At 46.2% G+C, this 15,154-nt stretch overlaps 2 protein-coding genes across 2 annotated transcripts; one reads left to right on the top strand and one right to left on the bottom strand.

Annotated features, from left to right (window-relative positions):
- Positions 1–636: 636 nt before the first annotated feature.
- mettl23 (methyltransferase 23, arginine) lies at positions 637–4,478 on the bottom strand. The gene is made up of 5 exons (XM_080904629.1): positions 4,216–4,478; positions 3,369–3,473; positions 2,775–3,012; positions 2,135–2,219; positions 637–1,362 (listed from the first exon to the last, which is right to left on the bottom strand). The coding sequence occupies exons 1-5, from the start codon at positions 4,318–4,320 to the stop codon at positions 1,167–1,169; spliced, it is 729 nt and encodes a 242-aa protein (XP_080760755.1). The 5' UTR covers positions 4,321–4,478; the 3' UTR covers positions 637–1,166.
- A 123-nt stretch (positions 4,479–4,601) lies between these two features.
- On the top strand, positions 4,602–15,014 carry jmjd6 (jumonji domain containing 6, arginine demethylase and lysine hydroxylase). The gene is made up of 6 exons (XM_080904628.1): positions 4,602–5,040; positions 5,845–6,233; positions 7,334–7,620; positions 10,820–10,955; positions 11,113–11,251; positions 12,516–15,014. The coding sequence occupies exons 1-6, from the start codon at positions 4,912–4,914 to the stop codon at positions 12,645–12,647; spliced, it is 1,212 nt and encodes a 403-aa protein (XP_080760754.1). The 5' UTR covers positions 4,602–4,911; the 3' UTR covers positions 12,648–15,014.
- Positions 15,015–15,154: the final 140 nt, after the last annotated feature.

Consider the following 15,154-nt stretch of genomic DNA (forward strand, 5'->3'; position numbering starts at 1 on the left):
TAAGTACCAGCTCTGCTTTGGATTTTGTGCCTGAACTTGTTGTGCAGGAAGTCCTGACCTTGTGCCTTTGAGCAGCAAACACATGTGAACATGCAGACAGACAGTGGGACGTGTCTGCAGACGTCTCCCTGTGTTAGCAGAGGAACATGTCCGTCTCATAGATGGACCGAGATCAGAGATGTGGAGACAGGAAATGTGGTTGCTAAGTGGTTGCTATGGGCACTGATGTGGTATAAAACAGGCCGATGAAGAAATCAGGGTCTGGTTAATTCAGTGACTCCAGGTTGTTGTGTTCTCTCTGCTCAGGTCACACACCTTTCTGCTGATATGGAGGAGCAGTGGTGCTACTCTCAGTCCCTCCCAAACCCCCTCATCCCGTCTCAGACGGCCTTTCAGTCACTACTGTGTCTGTGACCAAAGGTGAACGTAGATGAACAGCAAGCTCTCTGTTCAACAGACCAGCACAGCATTGCTGCAGATTAACTTGTTTGGTTGTGAAGGGCTGCAGTCTTCCTCATTTAGCTCCAGTTTGGTGTAATAGCTAAAGTGTGACTGTGAGCTGCTGACACGGCTCTGGGTTAGCGTGCAGTCAGGTGAGTGAACATCGTCTCAGCAGTTTTCAGATTAACTGACATGTTTTCATTCTGGTTTGGACACAAAATCCAAAACAACATCATTTTATTATCATACAACATATATATCCATGTGCGGATCACATGTGGTTTGGATATAGCCGTACACAGTCAGGCACAGTGCGAGACATTAAAATGTGCTGTTGTGTGTGAACTTTAGCTCACAGCAAACACGACTGTGAGGCCTGGAATCCACATCTGTATTAGTGAGGGTGAGATTAAGCAATCCACCAGAATCATTCACACACGTGTGTGTAAACTGCAAAACCAGCTGCTGCACTAAAATGAGTGAATTTAGAGTTAAACTCATGAATAAGACAAAGAAACCACACGCAGGAATGGCTCGCTTACGAGGAAGTTTAATCATTGTGACCTCAGGTGTCAAGTTCGGTGAAACGCTGCCCTCTGCTGCTCACAGCAGGAAGCACAGCCTCCAGCTTCAGCCTGTCAGGACTGGAAAAGCAGCCCTGACAGCAGGTCTGACCAGACACCATGAGTCACTGGTTAGCCTGGGTGCTGCTGGTGTGGTTGAGGTTATGGTGAAGCTCTGTGGACGGCCTTCTGTCCAGCATCCTCTGTCTTCAGGGTGATTTTCATCATCTGGATGCTGTGGTTGCCGGGCAGATTAGACCCGGCCAGCTCAGGTGTGTCGGCATCAAACTGGTCGAGCTGAACCTCGATGCAGCTCAGGTTCCACCTGTGCAGCAGCACCTCGATCGACCAGTCGGCGCTGAAACACACGAAGAAGAAGCTGTGAACTCTGTTTGCTCCGCTGCAGCTCTTTGTCATCAGTTGAAGAAGAGATCCGGTATCGAACCCTCAGGCTACGTGTCTGACTTTGTGACACCTCCTTTGGCTCCTTCTTAACCAAAATAGGACTTTTTCAACACAAAACACTAAATAACTGCAACCGAGTGTTTATTTTCATGATTATGTACGATTAGTCCGGTGACTTTATGTTATTTTGCACATTTTAATGAAATATAATTGTATTTTCAAAATGGAGTAAAAAGAATAAAAAAGAGTAAATATGGTCATTTTTGTTGGTGTAATGAAGGATGTTCCTGGAGCGCACATTATCATGAATGAGATCACATTTTGGGTGTTAGCGTGTGCTTCGTCTCTCAGAGCTCCTTACGTGACTGTTAAACTACAGAAGGAAAAACTTTTCCACATTAAAGTTTAGCAGCTTCAGTTTTCTTCTTTTTGTATTGAAAAAGATGAAAATGAAAAATGTGATTGTTTACATCAGTGATTCCTGAGCTGCTGCCCCCTGGTGGGCTGTGGAAGAACAAATTATTTAAAATAAATATCTAAATACATTAAAATGATTCAAATGGTAGTTTTAAATTAAAATTATTATAATCATTTTTTAAAGAACAATTTTTAATCTCATGCCACTTTCTGATCACTGAAATCGCACAGACTGGGTCTGAGGCTCGTGTAGTGATCAGAGTGGTGAAGGTTTTCGTCCACAGACTGAAACAGAGGAGCAGTCGTACCTTCGTACTTGGTACGTCGTCCAGAACTCGGCTTTGGGGTTTTTTCTCAGCAGGAAAAAAACGGTCACAAGGACGTCTTCAAAATCTGTAACAGGCAACAACTCGTCATCCTCCATAAACAATGTTTGTACAATCGTTTTACATCCTGGTGCATCAACAGGAAATATATTTCACATTTCTGAACGTCCTCAAAGAAAAACAGTCCAGTCAGATACGAGTGTGATTTTAGAGAAGCTGATACAGGAGCAGAGCACTTTATAAACAGTGGAGTAATATTAATAACTGCACTTTGTTCTTCCCTGATAACACAGACGGTCGACTCAGTCCAGGAGGTGACTGAGCTGTTTCACACCTGACTTACAAACACGCCCAGCTTCACTGAAATATCAACCGAACAATTTAAAACTACATAAAAATAATGAAGAAATACCAAACTATGATGTCTACGCTACGTCCAGATGAACAGAATCAACTTTTGGAGACCAAACTATGCAGCTGACCTTTGACCTACATGCAAGTCAACTATAACATTGTCAAAATCAAAAACACATTTTTAGAAAATTTCTATCAATCAGGTTTGAAAGCGTGACGGCGTCTGAATACTTTGTTTTGCTTTCTGACAGGAAAATGTGCTGCGAACCTTCGGGATCGTAGAAGACGTCTGAGCCCAGGATGACGTCCAGCTCGGGGAGCAGGACGAGGTCCGGGGAGATCTCACCCCAGCTGACACCCACCACCGGCACGTCGCTGAGGTCGTTGGCTTCGCAGCTGCGCCTGCAGTTCTCCAAACACGCCGGTCTGTCAGCGGCATCTGACAGGATCACCACGGCACCGCACCGCGCCGCAACCACGCCGGGCAGACTCACGCCTGCGCTGAGCTGAAACAGCGTTAACGCGACTCCTTTAGGCAGCTTTGCAGCTGGTTCGCTTTAAACCACGTGTTTCTCTGATGCTGACGAGAGTGGCTTACACACTACTAATAGTCTCAGGTTTATATTTGGCACCTAAAGTGATTTTACTCATATTAATTAAACCCCTTAAACTAAACTGTCTTCACTGAAATATTAATTTAAGGTTTGTCTTATCAAAATAACCTCGAACCCTCATTCGGTTCCACTGATCTATGTTTGCACATCAAATGACTCCTCAGACGGATCGTTGACAGCTCTGCGATGCTTTGGATCAGTGTAACCTATCTCCACATGTGTGAGTCTGAATGTGTGCTCCTGCTCACCTCCAGCATCTTCTTCCCTCTCAGCTCCTCTCTGTGCATCCACAGATACTGAGCCAGCACCACCGCACACGGCCACACATACATGCCGAACTGCGGGTCGAGGACCTGAGGCACCAAAAGAATTTTGGTTTTGTGGAACAAAATTAACACATGCAGACATCTCATGGGCTTTAGTCATCTGTTAACTGTTATCCTCTGATATCCGGTTGGCCAGTAATGATAATAAGTTGAGAAAATGAACTAATCAGTTGTTAAAGTGACAGAAAGCTGTAGTCCTAATTGATTCCACATCTAAGAAACTCAAGGCTTTTAGAGTTTCTGGCTTTTCAAATCACAAATGAGTCAATCCAACGTGTGCGCACAGAAACCTGACTTTATGGATTCATTTATTTACCTCCTGCCTTCCACTTACTGTGATATAACTGATGGAGGAAACCAGGAAAATCAGCAATGATGGTCCAGTTTACAAAAATAAATATATTAGGCCGAATAAAACAGAGGACTCGAAGGTATCGTATTAAAACTTATGTATTATTTATGTACCTATGGTTAATTTCAATGAAGCGTGATTCAACAGCACGCCGGTTAAATGGTTATAAATTTTACTTAAACACAAATATGCTTGTGTATTGCCTGTATGCTGTATTAAATCGAGGATTTTAAAATGTGACAATAGTCTCGATTTGTACAAAACTTAAATTTGACAACTTTTAAGGAGCTAACACGTCGATTTCTAAACAGCACAACAACGAATTTAATTTATAATGAAGCATTAGTTTCTCACTCTGAGTGTATTTTCTGTTGCTATACACTCGGTATAATGTTACATTTACAGGTTTGAACAGACCTCGGGTATGGAGACACAGAGGGACTCCCGTGCGTTTTTCCTCTCGTCTTCAAACGTGAACACCTTATAAGCTATGCTCGGCGTTTCGGTTCCACTGTCGGCCATCCTGTAAGCATACACGCTTTTACCTGACCTTGTTACATCTACCTGCCATCAGTCCAGTTCTTTGTTTTTAGGTATAAAACCCATATTTTTATTATCCCTGAAAACCTCATGCCACAGCTAACGCCACATTGGAAACTAGTTCCGCGCAGACCAAAACAGAAAGGAGGGCGTTAAAACAGCCAATGAAAATCACGGGCGGGAAGGTTCACTCGACTGCCCAACCAATTGACACTTACCTTCCGGTAGCTTATGTAGCCAATGAACTACCAGAGGGGCGGTGGCTAATTGCGTAATCAGTTGCGAAAGCATTGTGTCACACAGCTAACAGCTAGCTGCTCCTGTTAGCTGTTTATCAAACTTTATCCGCCCGGCAGGTTTTAAGAGTTCTGTCTCATCCACCATCTCACATCGGAGGACGTGTTTATCACACACCCGGCGGGTGGCTGTGTCGTTTTATCAGAGAAACCCGGAGAAGGTGTAAGAACAGCGCAGTTAGCCGGGTGAGAGCGCAGGCTGTTGGATGTGTTTGTGCGGTATCACCGGGTTAGCTTGACAGCTAGCTGAGCAAAGATAAACACGCCGGGCGGAGGAATGAACCACAAGAGCAAGAAGAGGATCAAAGAGGCGAAACGCAGCGCCAGACCCGAACTGAAGGACTCGCTAGACTGGATAAAACACGGCTACCATGAGACCTTCGACCTGTCGCACCGTACTGTGAAGGTAACTGTTGATGCTAAGCTAACAGTGGCTAACAGGGGAGTGCAGCTTGTCACGTACACAATGTGGGAGACGTCGCCGCTGCTCGCGCCGCCGGCACGTGAGATGTTTGATATGAGCTCCTGTTAATGTCCGTCTGTCTTCATCACACATATAACACCCGAGAGCCAACACGAATGTGGAGGAACAGGCGAAGTAAAAGTACTGATAGCCGGGGGTAGTATCAATAACACATACTTAAGGTGCTGGAAGTACAGCAGGTGTATCACAGAAGCAGACGGTTATATTCTCTTAATAAACTTTGTTAACATTTTATAAAAGTACTTGCGAAGAAAAATCGATCAAAGTTTCGACCAAACTTTATTCATAAAGCACTTTTACAAACTGTAATTCAGACATTTAGTGGCCACTGCAACCGAAAACGATGAAACACAAAACACAGTAAAAGACAATACACTGGTAATGACCTAAAATAACCGTGTTATAATAACGACCCCGTAATATAATGTAAAAAGATTAATACATCAAAGATAAATAGTAAAATATTCATGATACAAAATAGAATGAAGTATATTGGGCACAAATACTCTTTATTTGTTCATCCACAGGAAGTGTTTTCCCTCCATTAAATGTTAAAATTTTAACGATGTGCAGGATTTAAACATGGGAAGGTTTCACAGTTTGATCTCATGAAAAGCAGGAAAACACCAAACTGAGCTGCAGCTGTGTGACGTTCGGGAGTGGCATTACAGCTGTTATAAAAGACATATAATGGTAATATGTAACGCACTCTGTGCTGTGTTTCAGGACAGTGTGGAGCGCGTGGACACCCTCCATCTGACCACAGAGGAGTTCATCGAGCGCTTCGAGCGCCCCTACAAGCCCGTCGTCCTCCTTAACTGTCAGGAGACCTGGCCCGCACGGGAAAAATGGACGCTGGAGCGCTTAAAACGCAAATACCGCAACCAGAAGTTCAAGTGTGGTGAGGATAATGACGGTTACTCAGTGAAGATGAAGATGAAGTACTACGTGGAGTACCTGGAGTCCACCCGTGACGACAGCCCGCTCTACATCTTTGACAGCAGCTACGGTGAACACGCCAAGCGGCAGAAGCTGCTGGAGGACTACGATGTTCCCGTCTTCTTCAGGGACGACCTCTTCCAGTTTGCAGGAGAGAAGCGCAGGCCGCCCTACAGGTGAGTGGTCTTATCTGCTCCGTCTCTATCCAATCAGGAGCACTCGCTCTTCATTTGATCAGCTGATTGGTCAGATCTCTATTGGCTGTAATTTGACCTCTTGATGGATTATTTGATATTTTTGATTTGTTCGGTTTCATTTGGCTTTTGAGCCCTCAGATTTCACCAATATGTCGTCCCAGTACCCACATTAACCCTCTTGATTGCTGGAGGCAGATTAAACTCTAAAATAATCAGCGTCTTTAACTTCTATAATTGGCCGTGAAGCACCTGCAGCCGAAACCACAGCTGTTCTTTTATTACCTTCTACAGCAGAGCGCAAACTGGGCCTCTCCAGCCTATTTCCTCTTTCACTTATATTTCATGTGAAGGCTTCTCGGCTCAGCAGGACACCTTCAGTTCAGTTTGTTTGCTTTTACAAAGGTTAGGATTTTTTAATGAAATATTTTTCAGTTTGAATGAAGCAAAGCAGGAAGAACTGATGTGTGAAAGATGAAAGAGGAGGGCTTTGTAGTGCATCCTGAGGAGGACGGCATCATCCACAGTCACTTTCTGAAGCCGGGATAACTTCAGCCCTTTCCCTGACCTCATGACGTTTTCCACTGAGGCAAAGTGATTAGAAAAAGACAGAGGAGGTAGCTTCTTGCATCCAGCACGAGTCCAGGTCCGAGGGGCTCAAACCTGCATTCTGTCTCAGGTCCAGCAGGAACGACTCCTGTGGTTATAGTCTGAGAAAATGTGTCTGACCTCTGCAATGACTTTCCTGATGAGTTTATGGTTTCAGGTCTTATTAAATAAAGCTTGAGTTGAGATTGGAAATTGGAACAGGAAGCGGGGGAAAGTTTAAGGCAGGGGTGAGCGAACTCCAGGCCTCAAGGGCCGGTTTTAGATGTGTCCTTGATCCAACACAGCTGATTCAATGACCTGGTAATGAACTAATCATTTGATTCCGGTGTGTTGAACCAGGCTTTAAAACCTGCAGGACACCGGCCCCAGAGGCCTGGAGTTTAAGGAGTGTTGTAGCAGTCATGAGCTACTGCCAATCTTTAGTTTCTCTGAGCTTGTGACGTCTGATTTCATTCGCTTAATTTCCCCCACAGATGGTTTGTGATGGGCCCGGCCCGGTCCGGCACCGGCATCCACATTGACCCGCTGGGCACCAGCGCCTGGAACGCTCTGGTTCAGGGACACAAGCGATGGTGTCTGTTCCCCACCAACACGCCACGGGAGCTGATCAAAGTGACGAGAGAGGACGGCGGCAACCAGCAGGATGAGGCGGTCACCTGGTTCAGCGTGGTTTATCCCCGCACGCAGCAGCCCACCTGGCCCGCAGAGTTCAGACCGCTGGAGATCCTGCAGAGACCCGGGGAGACGGTGTTCGTGCCCGGTCAGTGAGGATGTGCTGTGATGGCTTCTGTCCGTAGGGATGCTCTTGATTCATTTTTAATTCAGTTTATCCGTCCGTCCATTCTCTTTGGCTTGTCCTTGTCAGGGTCACGGAGGGGGGCTGGGGCCTATCACATCTAACATGGGGTGAAAGGCGGGTACATCCTGGACAGGTCGCCAGTCTGTCGCAGGGCTAATTCAGATTATCAACAAAAACAAAACGCAGAAAATATACAGAAAGATCAGTCAATCCTACAAAGTGGTGTCGGTGTGTTTACATGCTGCTGTTATGCTGTTTAAACCCTCTAACTCCCAACCTGTTAGCCGCCCCTCCCTGAGCCTGGTTCTGCCGGAGGTTTCTTCCTGTTAAAGGGAGTTTTTCCTTCCCACTGTCGCCAAAGTGCTGCTCATAGGGGGTCACATGACTGTTGGGTTTACTCTGAATTATTATAGATACAGTGGGATGCAGAAGTTTGGGCAGCCTTGTTCATAGTCATTATTTTCCTGTATAAATCGTTGGTTGTTACAATAAAACATGTCAGTTAAATATATCATAGAGGAGACACACACAGTGATATTTGAGAAGTGAAATGAAGTTTATTGGATTTACAGAAAGTGTGCAAGAATTGTTTAAACAAAATCAGGCAGGTGCATAAATTTGGGCTCCACAAAAAAAATAAATGAAATCAATATTTAGCAGATCTGCCTTTTGCAGAAATTCCAGCCTCTAAATGCTTCCTGTCGGTTCCACTGAGAGTCTGGATTGTGGTTGAAGGTATTTTGGACGATTCCTCTTTACACAACATCTCTCGTTCATTCAGGTTTGATGGCTTCCGAGCATGAACAGCTCTCTTTGACTCACACCACAGATCTTCAATAATATTCAGGTCTGGGCTGAGATGAACGTTCCAGAACGTTGTACTTGTTCCTCTGCATGAAAGCTTCAGTGGATTTTGAGCAGTGTCTCGGGTCGTTGTCTTGTTGAAAGGTCCAGCCCCGGCGCAGCTTCAGCTTTGTCACTGATTCCTGGACATTGGTCTCCAGAATCTGCTGATACTGAGTGAAATCCATGTGTCCCTGCACTGGCCACACAGCCCCACAGCATGATGGAGCCACCACCATATTTTACTGGAGGCAGCAGGTGTTGTTCTTGGACTGCTGTGTTCTGTTTCCTCCGTGCATAACGCCGCTTGTTATGCCCAAATAACTCAGTTGTAGTTTCATCAGTCCACAGCAGCTTATTCCAGAATGAAGCTGGTTTGTCCAAATGTGCTTCAGCAAACCTCAAGCAGCTCTGTTTGTGCTGTGGGTGGAGCAAAGGCTTCCTCTGCATCACTCTCACATGCAGCATCTCCTTGTGTAAAGTGCACCGAATGTTAGAACGATGCACAGCGACTCCATCTGCTGCAACATGATGTTGCAGGTCTTTGGTGCAGGTCTGTGGGTCGACTCTGACTGTTCTCACCGTCACTTCTGTCTATCTGAGATGTTTCTTGGTCTGTCACTTCGAGCCTTAACTTGAGCTAAGCCTGTGGTCTTCCATTGTCTCGATATGTTCCTAACTGTAGAGACAGACGGCTTGAATCTCTGAGGCAGCTTTCTGTGTCCTTCCCACCACGATGCTGAACAATCTTTGTCTTCAGGTCATTTGACAGTTGTTCTGAGACCCCCATGTTGCTAGTCTTCAGAGGAAATTAAAAGAGGGAAACTTACAATTGACCCCCTTAAATACTGTTTCTCATTATTGGATTCACCTGTGCATGTAGGTCAGGGGTCACTGAGCTTACCGAGCCAATTTGAGTTCCAATAATCAGTCCTAAAGGTTTGGAATCAATAAAATGACAACAGTGCCCAAACTTATGCACCTGCCTGATTTTGTTTAAACAATTCTTGCACACTTTCTGTGAATCCAATAAACTTCATTTCACTTCTCAAATATCACTGTGTGTCTATGATATATTTAACTGACATGTTTTTATTGTACCAACGATTTATACAGGAAAATAATGACTATGAACAAGGCTGCCCAAACTTTTGCATCCCGCTGTACGATATAAAGCACCTTGAGGTGACTGTTCTTGTGATTTGATGCTTTACAAGTAAAACTGACTCGAACACGTTCAGAGCATCTGATTGGTTTTTGTTTAGCACTTCTGACGTCTCGTCAGGGTTTTGCTTCCTCCATTAAAAAGAATTCGCTTCCATACTGGCTTCATTATTCAATCCATCTTTTAATCTGTATGCATGTGAGTCATGTTTATTCTTATTACAGTTAAATGACCTGTATATGAGTATGTGGGGGTCTTTGTTTTAATTCAGTGTTTTTGTACTGTAGCACCAAATCATAAGAACAGTCAGGTGCTTTACAGGCACAGGTGAAGGACGACAGTAATTCAGAGAAACCCTCACTTTGGTGACCGTGGGAAAGGAAAAACTTGTACATGGAACAGTCGCTCAAACAGACACAGCAGATCAAGGTGAATAAAATGTCGTTCATCCACAGCTGTTGTATTTTGCACAGGCACTGGTCGGGCAGCTAAGCTTCGTGTTTTGAGCACTGTCAGCCTTTCAGTTCCATCCAGGAACTCGCATGTGCTGATGACAGTGATGTCACTGACGGTCAGTGACTCTAGGCTGGTGTTCAGTGTTTACAGTGGATGAGTGGGAATGCTCGCTGACCCAGCCGTGACCCGACAGCGGCGCCGACCTTTCAGAACGCACTGACCTACATTCACGTAATGCCGACAGAGCTGATGGTGATGAGCACGGATTAAACCCTCAGCTGCTCCTTGGGCACCGCTCCAGGTTTTAGTCCTACCTAACAGACAGCACAGAGACAGGAGGGAGGTGCTGTCTGTTAGCGCCCACATCGCCCTGAAAGGTCCCCACTGACCGTTGTGTCACCTCACCAAAGTGCCAAACACACTGAATTTAATGAGACGGAGATGAGCAGAAAGGTGGAAGCTCAGCTCGAGTGTAGTGTGTTTGCCTCGCCTGCTCTACCTGATGAGCCGAACCAACACCCAGTGCATTTAACGGCTATGTCGGTAATGTCGTCGATTCTGGTTTGTAAGACAGTCGGACTTCTGTGGAAACAGGTCGATGTCCCAGTGGGGCAGCTGATATCGAGCAGAGCCACGTTCGGGTTGTTCAGATCTTTTTGCTTTTTGGTGTTGAACCATTTTTTCGTCTTTCTGTAGGCGGATGGTGGCACGTGGTCCTCAACCTGGACACGACAATCGCCGTCACTCAGAACTTTGCCAGCTCAGTTAACTTCCCCATCGTGTGGCACAAAACGGTTCGAGGACGTCCCAAACTCTCCAGGAAGTGGTACCGGTAAGGACGGGTCAGGAGGAGGACGACATCTTTAGATGTGAATTATCTCTTTGTGGTCCCAGTCTGAGTTTTAGGGTGGACTAGAATGTGAACTGTAGCTGGTAGAGTGAGGACTTCTCGCAGGCTGCGCTAACGGTGGCTGCTTTTGTTGTTTCAGGATCCTGAAGCAGGAGCGGCCCGACCTGGCGGTGCTGGCAGACAAAGTGGACCTGCAGGAGTCCACGGGCATCGCATCGGACAGCTCCAGTGACTCGTCATCGTCCTCGTCCTCCAGCTCGTCAGACTCAGACTCTGACGTATGTGCTGACACACATACACACACACACTTCCTGTGATGGAGGCAGTGGAGGTGTATATGAAGGTGTACAGAGATGTCTGTGCAGTGCTGTGCAGAAGTCTTGGACCTCAGTTCTTTACATATTTTGTTAGGAAAATGTGCACCAAGTTACTGAAACATGGAAATGCAGTAAACACAATACAGAGTGTATAGTTCTGATGAGCTTTGAATATTTGACCGTCAGCTCGGTCTGAACTCTCATCTCTGTAAGGATCTTCGGGAATAGTTCTCCAGATTATTCCAAGCTCTTCTTCGGATGTTTCTGCCTTTTTGTCTATGAAACTGGTTCTGTCTGTTATGTGTAGACTCGGCTCTGGTTCATTCTCGAGTTCGGAGGCTTTACAAACAAACAATCGTCTGAAAATGCTCAGGTACAACGACTGGACTGAAAATGAGTGAAAAAGCGGCCAAAGACCTTCAGAGAGCAGGAGAAGAGTCTGAGGCTTTTGCACAGAATTATAGACAAACCTGTAGAGACTCCAGGCTGGGCTGCGTGTGGCCTCATCGTTTCTCACAGCTGCATCACCAGCTGGGCAGACGAGTGCTCCTTAGTTTATAATCTCATAAATTATAAAAACAATTATGAAGCTACATTTATGCTAACACGTGTTCTCCTGTTTATTGTATGTAATACTCACCACCACCAGCAGGGGGAGTGGTGGTCTTGGAAGCTGTTTAGAAGAAGGTAATGATTACTGTATGTGGAGCTGTAAGAGACAAAGCGTCCAACAGTACTTTTGCTCCAGATGTTGTTCTGAAACACCTGTGAAACGATATCACTCCTCATCTTCCACGTTTATGTGAAGCGTTTAAGTTTTAGACCAAGGAGGAAAATCCAAATCACTGAGGGCGGTCGTCCTGCAGAGTGTTTTTAAATATTCGCAGCAGCAGACGTAGGTGAATGCCGAAATGAGATCCGGCACCTGGCTGCAGGATATAAAGTGTGATCGCTCAGGTACAGTCCTGGCTTATATTGATCCCAGCTGTCACATCACACCTGAGCTGGCAGCAGGGTTCTTACTGATGCAGTGACGAGGTGCGTCTGTGGGAGTGCACGCACGCCTTAAAGTTGTCCCTGACAAATACTCCATTTTTATAAAAGGTGAACGTCAGACTAACAGGAAACACACAAACTTCCTCTGGAAAACGTTAAAAACTCGTACTTGTAGTTTGTCGCCACTGTGGAACCCGTCTGAGCATGTGCACTCTGTCTCCTCCCACAGGCGGGGTCGGGCTCTGAGGGCGACGCCATGTCTCACCGAAGGAAGAAGAGACGCACCTGTGGCACGGCGGCCAACGGAGACACGAGCAGCCAGGATGACTGCGTCAGCAAGGAGAGGAGCTCGTCACGATGACCTCCGCCCGGCGGCGGTGACTCTACGGCTCCAGCTGCTTCTCGTCTCGCTGAAGGTGTGAAACCCTGAGGAGGAGGAGACCTGCCACCACTGTGCTTTTCTCTGTAGCTTCTGTAAGGATGAGGCTGTGAAGAGGCGTTTATGGAGCTGGACGGCTTTTGAGGGGCGTGTTTAACTGTAAACGAACTGCCGGCGGGCGTCACACTTTGAGCAGGATTTCACCGGCACTTCAGCTTTTCCACCATTTCTCCAACTTCAATGTCAGTTTTCTGCTTTTCAAACTCTGATAGCGTCTCCGGTTTCTCGCCGTCGACTCGCTGGTCGTCTACGTGAATCTGAGCTCTTTGGTGCTTTGGGCGGTGTACATGGGAACGCCTCCGGAGCCGCTGTCTTAAAGGGACTGTAATTGTCCCCCTGACGTTTTCACAAAGGTTCCAGTGGAATATTTTTATAACAGAACATTTGCAGTTTGAGTTTGTAGCAGAGAAAGTTTCTAAAAATCCCGATTGATCCGAACGCAGCGTGACACAAACCGATCTCGATGTCCTTTTATGAAACATGTAGTAATCAGCTGCCTCTCCAGTGAGCTCTTATCTCATGGACAGACTCCCACTCTCCACCTGCTGCAGGTGTGCGCAGGTGTGCGCAGGTGACCCACCCCCCACCCAACTTCCCCTCAGAGGAGCCTGAGGGAAGAACAGGCACCTGCGGTCCATGATGGAGGAGGTGGAGTGCAGCTGTGGGGCAAGATCGTCTCTGGAGAAGCAGCTGAAAGAAGTCGAAAACGACCACAACAGCAAGACAGGAAGTGACAGGCCTAGCTAGTTGGTAAGGACTCAGCTTTCAAAATAAGAGCGCATCACGGTTAGCTGGTGGTCCTTTGGTGTTGGCTTTCGTGCGCTGATGCGGTCGATGAGTTTCTGATGTGATGCCTTTTAAACAGTTTCCTGATTGAAGGACGTGAGCGGCGCTTTTAAACACGTCTTAGATAAACGTATTTTGTTCTGACAGTGTTGAACCTCGTCCGTTAGCGTGGGCTCAGATCACACCGTTAATGAATGTTTTAGATAAACGTCCACAGGCTGGGATGTTCCTCACACCCTCTTGTTTCTGCCTACGTGCACGAGCTGAAACTGGGTCAGCGTTCTGTCTCAGCTGTTTCCTGTTATCTGGAGAGACGAGGGTGGCGGCGTCCACGTCTCAGGTCGGCGCTTCGTTTCTGTTCGTTTGTTTGCAAACTGTCTTAAGAACCAGATGTGACCCGAGGCCCGGTCCTCTCCTCTCCACCTGACGCTGAAGTCATGGAGGTGTCAACTTAGCGCCTTAACGTGCCAGACGGAGACTTCCTGCCTGCTGTCTGACACTTCCTGTTCGAACCAAACAGACTAATGACATTAGAGCAGGACCTCTGCAGCTCTCAGCTGATGTTTCTACTTTGTGCCAAAATCAAGAGACGAACAGCCGAGAGGTCGTGGACGGCGGTGGCGTGTGGGAGGAGCCTGTTAGTTTGTTGTTGAGTATCAGCTGAGGCTTCATTTGAATTATTCATAAACTTTCTGACCACAGCAACTAAAATCGTATCGTAACAGTGAAAACGGGCTCGCGTGCGGCTGTTTAAAGGGACGTTTCGCCCCAGTGATGCAACGTGTCCTCCAGCCTGTCCTGAGTTTGTCGCCTCAGAGCAAAGTGAGAGAGTTTTTATTTATGTATATATTTTTTTAGAGGTTTGTCTTCTTCACCATGACAGCAGTGACGCTCCAAGTACCAAAAATCCATTAAAAAAACCTTTAGAAATCTCGACCCGGTCACTGTTCGGTTTAATGAGTAATCTGTAATCATGCAGTCTGATATTTGTCTGCAAGTCTGGAGCTGCTGAGGTTTTTAAACGTTCAGGAGAAGCAAAGATGTCTGCCACCCCAGCACAGCAGGTGACTGCAGGCTGGAGGGAACTTTTATTCTGAGTCTTTGTCGGGCGACCTGTCACTACACTGGACACGAAATATAAACATCACCAAACAGAAATGAAACTAAAGATGTTTTATTTCCTCATCAAATGTTTTTTCTAAACAATCAGAGAAACGTCTCATTAAAGCCCAGATCTGTTTAATCTCCTGTCATCAAACACAATAAACCAGAGTCAGATCGCCGGCTGCACCTGTGCGTTCGCTTCCTGCCGACCTGTCGCGTTAAAGTGCCTGACAGTGCTGTGACTGACTGTAGGGGGCGCTGTTTTACCTGTTCTCAAAGGCACGCTGCTGCTCTGTGACGCCGTCACACGGTGCCTTTAAGTGAAGGTGTGCGTTCTGTGTCGATGACGAGAAGCTCAGATGTGTGATTGAGTTCATTGTTGCTCAATAAAAGTTTTCTATGATTGAAACATCGTCTCATTTTTTCTGTTCCTGTAAAAACTGATTTCAGCTGAAAAATCACTGAAATAAAGTTCATTTACTTTTCTAAGGAGCTCCTTAGACTACGATGACCTGCATGACTGAAAACCTTCACATTCA

This window comes from Rhamphochromis sp. 'chilingali' (genome assembly GCF_963969265.1).
Source record: "Rhamphochromis sp. 'chilingali' genome assembly, chromosome: 15".
NCBI classification, from domain to species: Eukaryota; Metazoa; Chordata; class Actinopteri; order Cichliformes; family Cichlidae; genus Rhamphochromis; species Rhamphochromis sp. 'chilingali'.

Bases quoted from the DNA above. Each gene is read 5' to 3' on its own strand.
- mettl23 (XM_080904629.1), bottom strand. From the start codon at position 4,320: ATGGCCGACAGTGGAACCGAAACGCCGAGCATAGCTTATAAGGTGTTC. The intron at 3,474-4,215 runs GTCTGTTCAAAC...TTGGTGCCTCAG, and splicing joins TCTGTGTCTCCATACCCGAG to GTCCTCGACCCGCAGTTCGG. The intron at 3,013-3,368 runs GTGAGCAGGAGC...ACGCTGTTTCAG, and splicing joins GAGGGAAGAAGATGCTGGAG to CTCAGCGCAGGCGTGAGTCT.
- jmjd6 (XM_080904628.1), top strand. From the start codon at position 4,912: ATGAACCACAAGAGCAAGAAGAGGATCAAAGAGGCGAAACGCAGCGCC. The intron at 7,621-10,819 runs GTCAGTGAGGAT...GTCTTTCTGTAG, and splicing joins GGAGACGGTGTTCGTGCCCG to GCGGATGGTGGCACGTGGTC. The intron at 11,252-12,515 runs GTATGTGCTGAC...CTCCTCCCACAG, and splicing joins CGTCAGACTCAGACTCTGAC to GCGGGGTCGGGCTCTGAGGG.